The sequence below is a fragment of the Antedon mediterranea genome, chromosome 2, assembly GCF_964355755.1.
Source record: "Antedon mediterranea chromosome 2, ecAntMedi1.1, whole genome shotgun sequence".
In the NCBI taxonomy this organism is placed as follows: domain Eukaryota; kingdom Metazoa; phylum Echinodermata; class Crinoidea; order Comatulida; family Antedonidae; genus Antedon; species Antedon mediterranea.
The window spans coordinates 19,507,499-19,520,151 of NC_092671.1; the positions used below are offsets into that span (position 1 = coordinate 19,507,499).

The 12,653-nt window shown below is 33.2% G+C and overlaps 1 protein-coding gene across 3 annotated transcripts in view; it reads left to right on the forward strand.

Moving 5' to 3' along the window:
* The window catches only part of LOC140040689 (uncharacterized), a 28,603-nt gene extending 19,782 nt beyond the window's left edge, over positions 1-8,821 (forward strand). Inside the window, exons 6-8 of one of the 3 annotated variants that reach the window (XM_072086802.1) lie at positions 1,602-1,842; positions 4,872-4,984; positions 6,132-8,821. In XM_072086802.1, coding sequence (XP_071942903.1) covers positions 1,602-1,842; positions 4,872-4,984; positions 6,132-6,481 — 704 coding nt within the window. In that variant the 3' untranslated portion in view covers positions 6,482-8,821. Of the gene's footprint in view, positions 1-1,601; positions 1,843-4,077; positions 4,171-4,871; positions 4,985-6,131 lie in introns of those variants that run through there. The other 2 variants (XM_072086803.1, XM_072086804.1) reach the window with 2 other exon arrangements.
* The last annotated feature ends 3,832 nt before the right edge of the window (positions 8,822-12,653 follow it).

Genomic DNA, 12,653 nt, shown 5'->3' on the forward strand with positions numbered 1-12,653 from the left:
TGCTAGTGTTGCCAGCCAACTATACGGGTTATCTTAGTATGCTAGTGCTGCCAGCCAGCTACACGGGTTATCTAAGTATGCTAGTGTTGCCAGCCAGCTACACGGGTTATCTAAGTATGCTAGTGCTGCCAGCCAGCTACACGGGTTATCTAAGTATGCTAGTGCTGCCAGCCAGCTACACGGGTTATCTAAGTATGCTAGTGTTGCCAGCCAGCTACACGGGTTATCTAAGTATGCTAGTGTTGCCAGCCAGCTACACGGGTTATCTAAGTATGCTAGTGCTGCCAGCCAGCTACACGGGTTATCTAAGTATGCTAGTGTTGCCAGCCAGCTACATGGGTTATCTAAGTGTGCTAGTGTTGCCAGCCAGCTACACGGGTTATCTAAGTATGCTAGTGTTGCCAGCCAGCTACACGGGTTATCTAAGTATGCTAGTGTTGCCAGCCAGCTACACGGGTTATCTAAGTATGCTAGGTTTGCTGTTGACAGTATATCATTTTATCTTTGCAAATTTAAAGATCTTTGAAAAGATAATTCTAAATAATTGTGGGTTACACTTTAGGGACTGAGAAATAAGAAAGTTTATTAGTTTAAGTATTGTATTGATTTCCACTATAATTAAACATTAAGTATATGCATTTTTGTGGAACGGGTTGAAATTTGCTTGTTAACAGTTTTGAGTATAGTCCTCAGTAATTTAGTTCTAGGTCCATTTCCTTCACAACTCGTGTCACTACCTACGTGATTAATCCCGGATGGATGTATGAGTCAAATATTGGTATCGTCAACTAGAATCAAACAAGCAAACTAAATTGTTGTGATGGGTCTACGAGATAATTTAAACCTATGTGTGATTAAAATAGATAATAAATTGTAGGACTTGGCTGACCCTTTCGGTAAACGGTTATTACATTATCTTCAAACCTAGCTTTTTAATCCACGCATATGTTTTAATTAGATTACTATTTATTTCACATCACAGCACGAATAATCAATTTATGTATAGAATAAATTAAGATAAATGACAACATTGCAACATATATGTTGTAATAATGTAGATTATGCACGAAGGGATAATATTAAGCGTAGGTCTGGGAATATACAGTTGCATGAACTTTTGAGTTCCTATCGGGACCAAGTCTGATTAGTTACAACGCATGCGCATCGCGTACACATCCGATTAGTGGGTGAACTCAGGGGAATGTCATTATTCGATACTGCTTTTAAAAACACAAGAGTGTACCAGCTTTCCTATGACAAATAATCTCATTATTCTGGTTTATTTACACGCATCTAGAAATAACCGTAAATGATCTTGGCCTGTGGCAGGATTTGTCACATAAGTAACCTTGTCACTAGGAGGGCCATCTGTGCGGAAAAAGGGGATCGAAGCATTTAAGTGTGAATCGATCGGCAGCAAGTACTTCGCATTACTTCAATTATGTGAAAACAATATCGCTCCATATCAAATCCATGTCAATACAGTACATATTCTCACCTACATATTTAGTTTCGCCAATAAGATAGTTTGGTATTAAAATGTAATGTTATTTCAGTGCAATATGTAGTTATATGTTGAATATGTTTTATCCTCTTTACAGAATGGGCATTATATACAACTCCTTTCTACAATGACAGTACATCACGTGATCCAATGTTGATTCGGTATGTTCCGAATGAAATACCCGAGTCACCTGCTAATAGGAAGGGTACTCATGTCCTAGCGTCACCTGTTCTTATGTACGTCATCATTGGAGGAGCTGCAGTAGTATCATTAATCTTCATTGTTATTGTAATCTTCGTTTTACAAAACTTCAAATGCGGTGCATACGGCTCTTACAGGTGAGGATAGGACTAGTATTAGGAGAATTGCTGGCTTCTTTTACCCATGTAATTTGGGACACGCGCTAGAAGACGGTTAATTTCGATGGAAGCTTAAGCTCTATTTACACTATCAAACTAGTTTGACAAAAATATGTGATGTGTTCAAATATGGTAGTGATATGCCCACACATAGTAGTGATATGACATCATCATGTCCATATATGGGCACATCACATTTTTTTGGTCATATATAGTTTGATAGTGTAGACAAGGCTTAGGTCGAGTATAATGGTCTGGATCTGTCAAATCCACAACACTTTAATGCCATATCCATTTGGAGTCTCTCAGATCTGGCTTGGTAATCCCTTAAAAAATGCGGGAGGGATTTCTTCAATCCACAACACTAATGTCTATGCCCTCTTTAAATAAATGAGAGTCTCAAAGGTCAGGGTTTCAACAGAAAGCGTTTAAAATAAAAACTTGTTTTTTAATTTTGAAACGAAAATAATCAAGGTAGATATTGAACTCATGCTTTCGACTTCTACGTGTAAAATTCTGACTGACCAGATTTTGTAGTGATACAAACGAGATGGCTACCTTACCTTTTCTTCCTTTATTTTTCAATCGCGTAATCCATTCCACATCCTTCACTTGTTGTACTGTCGCTACTTTCTTCTGTTGTTTGTTAACTCGCTTTATGTTTTCCTTTTTATCTTAATACGTGCAATTTTGACGGATTATATGCCTTCTTGGCTTCACCATTGATTGCTTCTGCTCCATCATAGTTTATTCATGTATTTTCAATTAAGCCTTATACTTACCCACTTGGACACTAGTTCAACTTTGAGTTCTTCTTGTAATCTCAGGAACATCCCTTTTCGTCTCATCCGTGTCTCTGAGTCTTGGTTTATCCACCTTCTCCATTTCATATTGCCACAATTTGTTGAAAATCGGATACGTGGTGATTCGAATAATCATTGGTGATAATGTTAACTCTTAGCCGGCTGGGAGGGGTCATATGGATGTATAAACAATTTGCAATCATTAGCATTTTTAAACGCATTTTTAAACGCATTTTAATTATATTTGTGTAACCGGTATTGAAGAGGATGAGTAAGAGGATGAGAAGGAGAAAGATGAGGATGAGTAAGAGGATGGATGGATGAGTAGGAGGAGAAGGGGAAGATGAGAGGATGAAAATGAATAGAATGAAGAGGATGAGAAAGAAAATGAGTAGAAAGATGAGTTGGGGAATGAGTAGGATGAGGATGAGAAGGAGAAAGAGGATGAATAGTACGAAGATGAAAAGAAGGCGGTGAGTATAAGAGGATGAGTAGGAGAATGATGAGTAGTTGAAAGACGATGAATACTAGGAAAGGAAACGTGTAGAAGGAAAAGTATGAGGAGGACAATGAAGAGGATGTTGATATACAATGAAAATGACAAGTAATTGCCTGCGATACATGTCAATATGAATGATTGCAAATGGATGAGATATTGATGAATGTCAATGAATGTGTGGCAGAATGATGATCATGTTACAATTATAAAAGCTGTTGTCAAATGTTGTGAAATACATACCACAGTGTTGTGCTGCCATAGGCATTATATTCGGAAACATACTGATATAATAATATCAGTATCGTTGAGCTAAAAGCAAGTTTGTATAATGGCGCTTTCAGTCTAAAATATCTTGTTTTATTTAAATCAACCGGGATTTGAACCAAGTCTAGTTTAATTGTTCCGCCTCCGGAAACAGGGACGTAGTTCGCTTGTTGAACACCATCACTATTGCTAGACCATGATATTGTTGCTATCGTATTCAAAGGTTAAGGGTTACTACGTTACAATGTTCATAAACTATATTATACAATAATATGTATTCTAAAAAGTAATTTCATGTAAGAATGTTTGAAACAGTACCGCATAATATCATTTAATATATTTTTTCTAAAGGAACTAATGCAATAACATAAATAGGTCACTGGTCTCTGTTATCTTATAACTATTTATTTTACCTTTTTACAAGTTACTAAAGTTTTGAAATCTCAAAACTAAATATAGTGAAACTCCGGAAGATGACGGATTTCAGAGTGTAGTAATACACACTTGATCGTTTTTACTTTCACATTCCCGGTTGCATTATGATATTTTATTATTGCTATGTGATGTGATTTGAATCAACTGAGTTTCAGAATAAGCAGCATTTGCAATTTAAAAAACTTATTTATTTTGTAATACGTTTTGACTTAGAGCGTTGAAAACAGGCGGCCACTACAGTAATAGACAAAATAAACAAGCATACAAGTTCACTCAGCAGGGAGATTAAAATTCTGTTAATTTTAAGTATGTAAAATGTTTTTTTTGTCAGGGTATAATATAATATTTTAGAATACCATACCGGTACAGAAAATTACCTCACATGGTGCATAATATAAGGTAAATGTAGAGACATTTGATAGTTTCATAGTCCAATGCATCGACCAGTGGATAGGTTTCAGGTTCATACGAAATCTAATCGAACAATTGTGTTTTCACGTCACAGATATAATTGCATAAAAGCTTTTAACAGTTTAAAAACAAACACCGCCACTATGAGAGATTTGTTGAAAAAAATACCACTTTAACTTTGTCTAGTTAGAAAGCTGTTAGGATGGAAGATCCCCTGAGGGTTGTTGTTTGCAATCATTTTACGTATAGAGCGTGTGCCCGATATTTGTTGACATTTTCGGTTAATTAGAAAGTTATTTACTGAATAAAATGTATGCACACAAAAACATACTATAGCTTATACATCTGTGTTTTCTATACGTAGTTTGTGAACTGCATGTTACGTTACTTCTAAAATTACGTTAGGTACTTAATACTCATGTATGTGATTACCTTAATGTATTTTATGATACGTTTAGTCTACCTGAGTGTCGATCCTCCCACTTCTGGAATGTGATTGCCAATCCGTAATTCTAATATGCATATACCTTCTGTCAAAGCATGTAGTGAAAAAAGTGTTATATTTTATGTATTCTTCACTTGCTTGAATTTCACAGCACGATGGAAAGACCTGATAATATGGGTATGGTTGACAGGTCCGAGTTTTACAAATACAATGGGCAGTTTACTGGAGCTAGTTCTGAAGGGCCTACATACAACGAAATGAGTGGTACGTGTATATAGAATACCAGCAGCATGTTTGTGAACAAAATACTGAGATTGACTACTACAATGTGCTACTATGTACTATTGCATGTGGCTTGCTTCAACATCCGGACATAATATTCTGATAGAGATCTTCAATTTTCTCTTGTGTGTGAAACTCTCAATTTGACGTCATATATATTAACCAAAAAGGGCGGGACTGAGGAAGCTGATTTTCTAAACTATACCTTATGAACCCAATAAGTACCGTACCTTTATTTTCACATACCGAAAGAATCAAAGACTAAATTGAACAAATTCAGCCTGTATTTGATTTTAATCCGGCTCGCCCAAAACAGGAAATTTAATTCGACAAGACGGATAATAAATACTTTAATTTTTAAAATTACAATACCATATTGCTATGCAACGAGGCGTGTATCGGAACTATTAACAATTTGGATTAAGTTATTTTATAAAACTATATCTGCTATCCAAATTTATTAGGTGTGTTGATAGAACAGCGTTTGTTTGAGATGATTACGATCTTTGGAAAATGTCTACTGTTTTTATGGTACTTATAGAAGAGGATATTCTTTTTTTTTGGTTGGAGAGTTTTAACAAATGAATCATTCATTTCCCGTCGCGAGTGACACCACGATGAAGCATGGCACAGGAAAGTACAGTCAGGAACACACAATAATATAAATTGCGTTGTGCTCCGTCAATTCACATTATGATTCGACAAATTTAAAACATCTTATTCTCTATTTTTATTAATGAGCTGCCGGGGAAGAAACAAAACAGAACTATGGGCACATCAGAATGTGTATATCAATTAGACAATCACTTTAAACTACACGATTATACATTACTATGAACATAATCATGAAAAAAAATATCATCAGAAAGTTGGAATATAAATGTTAACATTATTCAGATGTGATTGCGGTGTGTGACGATTTGATTAATAACCGTAAACCAATTCTTGACTATTGTGAATATAGGTACGGATTTATTTCTCTAATTTCGAATGGTTTATTGTACATGTTTCTACTCTGCAAACAATGTTTATGTCGATGCTATGAGAATACTGATTTGCATGGAAGAAGAATGCGGCATGATGGATACTACTTGTTTTTAATTAATGTTTTTGTTTTTTTATTTTACAGTTGAGCAACAAAATGCGGAAAATCGTAATAGTGTTTACTTCCACAATGATAAAGTTGATTTCGTGGTCACAAAAACGTACAAACCTGTTAAATTAACAGGACTTGAAGAGGTAAAGGATAGGCTGAAACCAAGGGACGAGGGCGCTATATGTGAGGAAAATGACAAAAATGAAGATAGGATATGCGAACATGCGTTTGTGGAAACGATACCTAAAATAACTAATATACCGCCATTTATGCTACCTGATGAACCGACCGCCGTTGTTGTAAATGACAATATTCAACAAATAACCCAAGTTAAATCTCCTCGTAAAACACCTCCGCCAGTACCCCCAAGAAGGGTACGATAGGTACTGTACATATGTGCCCTAAATGTACTCACTTAAATAATAATTAAAAATAATATATTGATTAATATTGTTGATTTATAGTCTAAATGTAAACGGTACATATTATTGTAAGTCTGTGTAATTATACTTAACTCTAGTCCCCTATCGTAAATTGGAATCTAATATACCAAATACTGTATGATTTAGGCTACTAATGTTACTAAAGAAATCAAAGAGAATCACGAAAAAAAACTTACTGTTACTCGACTATCCATAAAGCACATCACAAGGTGACAGTTTGACTACTTTTGCTTTTTCGCTAGACCCTTATTATTGAAAATAAATTAACAAAAAGCTGGGGCTGTCGGTGACAACACAATTGGCCAACAAACATTTTCGATCGTTAACTTTAGTAACTTAAAGAGTAACTCCGCTTTAAAATGTCTTGATTATTATAAAATATAAACCTTTGCAGCAACATCAATTAACCAACAGAACGGGCATCGTGAAAAAGCGGTGCTACATGATTATTATTATAAGTGTAAAAAATGCACCAAAAGCCTTTTATTTATGAACATTTTGCAGAAGGGAAAAGTAAATAAATAGAAATAATAATAAATTTTACATAGGAAAATCATATAATATTACAAATAGTTACTCGGTTAACGGTTGTAAATCGTTGTAAAGTTCATCAGTACAATTAATATTTTACAACATTACGGCAATATTCATAGTAGGCTACCACTTTTTTAATGACTTGCTACACAACGCTCGATCTGCTTTATACCGTTTTCGGAAAGTAAGTATAGTTACTCTCAATGTTGTTGCAAAGGTTCATATTTTATAATAAACGATAGACATTTTAAACCCAGAGGTACCCTAAATCTGAACAAAGGGTGGTTGAATCCTCGACACGTATTTGTGGTAGACCACCATACTCTTAAGAAAGTTTAAGGGTAATTATTACTATTGAAACAAATGGCAATGTCACCTGTGCCTACGTCACATGGTTTGTCATATTATTTTTTTCAGAATTGTAATTCCGTTTCTAAAATCTATGCCAACATTATGATTCCATGTCAGTCTTTCATCTAATGTCTTCCTATAACGTAAACAGTGTGAAATATGTACAGAAGTTCAATTTTGTGTAAGAAATATAATATTAATAGATTATATCAGTGCATTATGTGGGAGTGAATCCACGTGCACTGACGTGGAGCGGGAACTCTGCAACTTTATAGCATAATGTTGGATTTCAAAATGTGTTACGCTATTATTAACTTTTTTTGGCAACTTTAATTGCATGTTTTACGGGTGCTGTCGTTGAACTAATAATTCAATATTATGAGCATATAAATATTTCTTTGGAATTTTATTTATGAATTAAACAATACGTACCATTAATGGCAGTTTTAATAAATTGAAATCAATGGATGGTACGTCAATATATTTATTCATTATTAAATTAAATAAGTCAGGTTCACACGAGAGCAATGTGCTATGCTTTACGTGGAAACTAAGCCTGTGTATACATAGTGGCGTATATCAAGCTAAAGAATAATGGACTTTCTCCTGCCGCAAACTCTCATTAAGGAGGAATGAGTATGCTAAGCGATATGTACAGCCGGAACAAGTTTTTTCACTCACATACATTTTCTAGCGTTTAAAATGCACCATGAATCCATTTAACGTTGTAATACTGCTTACTCTCAATGGAAACATGTTGTACGATGTTATAAATAACTTTTACAAATATCATAAATATTGAACATTTTAGCAGTTCATAATATGTTTATAATTAGTTGGTGTTTTATATTCAGTTTCTAATCGGATATGTGAATAGAATGAGTCTACATACCTTTGTAAATAATTTCGGTAAATCTAGTATTTTTCTAAACAATATTGTAGTTGTAAATAAAATCTTTGATGAATGTGTACAGCAAGTAAATTGGATAGCTAATTGTATGTAACAAAGAAAACATATCGTTTTGTAATTAAATTTAAATGAAAGAATTGTGATTCGTGTTATAGTACTTATTTGTTGAATAGATAGCAATATGTTTAATGTTTTAGATAAAAGCAAACATAAACGTTTATTTATAGGCCTAAATACTTGGCTTCGAAGAACCAACTTGATAGAAATACAGTATATATAAGAAGGACGAAAAGGATCGTAGAATTATCATATCATATGAATTTTTAAGAATTCAATTTTATGAGATAATATTTAAATAAGTATAATATTGCTCATGATGATCATGACCTGCATTTTATGTATACTGTATATACAATTTGTGTCCGTATTAACTTTTGAAATAATTCAAAATAGGAATATTGACCAGTTTCAAATTTAATTTTTATTAACATTGCTATATCCTTACTTTATATTTAACGATTTTTTAAGAATACAATTTTAGAATACAATTATCAAGAAATGTGCTAATATCATCACATTATTATTATTATATTATTATATTCTCAAAATAACACGTCATCAACAAATAGAAAATCTTCCAATTATATTCTATGTTGAGAAGATTGATAGATCTCAGCCTTTATAATTAATGTAATTTTTCACATTGAAATCTCTAAAACTCAGCCTCATCATTGAAACAGAGCATGCGCAAAGACATTATTCACTAACCCAAATGCGTCCCTTGCTACCGTTTCTATAGCAACTAATGACATTTGCACAGGGACACATTACTTTCAGGTGATTTTTCCCAAACCTCCAAAAATTAATGGTACGACAGAGACTGAATTTTGTTGTCAGAATTATGAATTAACGGGTAAAGATTTATTATTTCTGAAATGTTGTTTTTGAAATAAGAAATATATATATATTGACAGAAATTGCATTGACAGCCAACTGAATCAAGGGCGTCAATTCTAAGGGCAATCACAAACTTTGTTGGTAGATAGTAGCTTCAAACGACATTTTAATGTGATGGAGCCAGATATGGAGATATATAATAATATAATACATAAATGTCACGACAACTTAAGAAGATAGGCCTATATCAACCCTAACCTTTGGAAGTATACCTATTATGTTACAACTGGTTAATGTGCTTGCGTTGGGACAACCAAGTAAATAACGACATGTCAAGCTGCTTCACTTGAGCAGCTAAACTGTCTAGTAATCAACACAAATTAAAGTTGTCTACTACACTCCAGGCTAGTAGGCTTTATAAAAACATGGATGTTTTTCATAATTCTAAAAGCATGGACCAATTATACCAACAACAATATTATGATTTAATTATAACTAATTGAGTAATAATGGTATCTTTAAGGAAGATTGATGCTAGCTTGGTTTTTTTCTCTCAAAATGAGTTGCACCACAAACAATTGCACCACGCAGTCTGTTAAAACGTCTCATCTTACTACATTGACAAAATAGAATGCCAAAATTCTCAATGCATAATGCCTAATTTAATTTTGACCTACAACATAAAAGTATACTTTCTTAAAAATATACTGGTTAACTGCATGAGAAAGACAGCCAAAATGACCAACGTATGCTGTAGCGATTCAGAATCTAAAAATATAAAGGAATGGCAGAGGCTTGAGGAGGGCTATAAATCCGACAGGGAATGATGGAGCCGAGGAAGGTAAGTTAAATGAATGTATAAAATGCAGTAGCCATCAATAGTGACTGGATCAGTAAATGTCAGCGACACAATGAATGTGTCCTTATTTTATCACTTTTCCGTTCTAAGCGAATGTTATTAGTTAGTTCTGGCAGCATCTGTAGGAATTCCATTTTCAAGGTCTGTAAAAAGTTTTAATAATAAAATGATATTAATCGGACTTTTATACTTATCTCATAAATCTATCAACCTATTTTACATTATAAACATCTAATAACATGTAAACTGGTACCAAGTGATTTAATGCAAATGGAATTTTTATTAGATACTTATTTTTTTGGAATACTATTGGAATATTACAAATACATAGAAGACAGAAACATTAGTCTACTATAATTATAAATTTGTACTCAGCAAGAAAATAAAACCGTTTGCCGTCGTATAGTTTCTTAGACTAGAACAAAAGATAATCTATAACAACTAAACAGTTAAATTTTGAATTACAACACAATAAAAAAAGAAATGTTTTCTTCTTTTATTGTGTTATGGTCAAAAGTTTAACTATGTATTTGTCTTCACGCTATAATTATCTTTGACGTTTAAATGTTTAAAAGATATTGTATAAGTATTTATCTCTTACGAGATGGACGCTTTAAAGAGGAAGGAAGGTAGTTGCTTGCAAGAAGTGGACACTGATAGTAGTGAATAAAAAAAAATATCAACAGATCCATCAACTTTATAACAGTGAGTGGTATAACTTAGGCAAACGATTAACAAAACCATTTTTAGTCATATTTACCCTCCCTGTTGATATAGAAAATAAAGTAGGATTACGCAATTGATATTTCAAAACAAAATTACCCTGAAAAATTGAGTTCATAGCCTTAAAAAGAAAAATTAAATATACGCCTATCCGCTAAATTTATTAGAACGTCTTTGCTAATAGAACCAAATTTACGCACGTAAAATCGACAAAACTTGTTCTGTACACTTTGTAATCTAGAAGACTGAGAAATAAAGTTGAAAATAACACTGCAGAAATTAAGATTCGACCTAACTAAAGATTTGTATAAAATAACTAATGCCTTTTTATCGTTAATATGTCTGCAATGTCTCCAAAGAAAACCCCAAAGTCTATTGCATTTAGAGACTATAAAATCAATATGTTTACAAAAGGTTAATGAACTATCTAAAAAATACCAAGGTCTTTGTGAACAGACACTCTTTCAAATAAGATATTCTTAATATAAAAGTCAAAATAGATGGGTCTTAAGAGTAAAAAACATTGATTTGCATTTAGAGGCATTGACTGACATATTCCAAGTGAATGAGTCTGTCAACCTCTTCTTGTAACAACAACATATCATTTAAGGTTTGTATAGACTTAAATAATTTAATATCGTCAGCAAACATAAGAACATTAGAATGACGAGGAACAAAGGAAAAATCGTTAATAAACATAATAAAAAAAAGAGGCTCCAAAATAGACCCCTGAGGTACGCCAGATAAAACTGGAAGCCATTCAGACGCGTTATACCAAAAGTGATTCTATGAACCCTGTCCGATAAATAACTTGTAAAAATCAAATTAAATCGTGATTTAGACCAAATTGTTGAAGTTTGAACAAGAGCAACTTATGGGAGACCCTGTCAAAGGCTTTAGCCATATCTGTATATACAACTTCGCATTTACCTTTTGCATTTATTGCATCATACAGAATACAGAAATGTATTGGTTCAAAAGGAAATTCGTTTCGTTGACAAGCTCTCAAATAATTAATTATAAATATATAAAAAGTCATGAATACAAAAATACAAGATCTTATCAAAATACGCATGTGACAACAGAACAGACAAATTGATTTCACAAGACCACCCTGGGTAAAATCCGTGCTGATGGTCACTAATAACTGGTGATATATGTTTAAACATTTGGTCGTGAAATTTTTTTTTTCAAATACTTTAGAAATAGTTGGCAACAATGAAACCGGTCTATAATTGCGTACATCAGATTTAGAACCAGCTTTAAAGATAGGGCACACGCTAGCTTGCTTCCATTTTATCGGAAAACGTTTCTCAGAAATACATCTTTCAAATAAAATTTTACAAGGGAAAGAAAGAGGTTTGGCAGCTAAAGACAAAACAATATTACTCAGACCATCAATACGACTAAGTTTTAAAATGGGTTGCTTATTTTTAAGATTTTGTCTTTTTATGTCTCGTGGCAACAATTTCGTACTGCGCGCATGTCTCCTGCTGTTTCACCTCCTCCTCGTTCACCAGAAAACTCCAATAGCACGACATTCAGTTTAATAACATGCCTCAATAATTGATTACAATATTAATATTTACTAGAAATAAAGAAATGAGTTATACTAATATATATATATATATATATATATACTAATACTAGAGAATCTGTTGAATTAATTGATTAATAAGAATCAATATAGTTTTTTAAAGTGTAACAATGACTTTATGACGTTGCCTGCAGCGCGTATTTTAGAACATAAAAATTCCGGACACGCGATATTGTTATTATGACGTAAAGTGTGGCACGCACACTAAAATGTATAAAAGGCACCGAAACGAAGCTCCTCA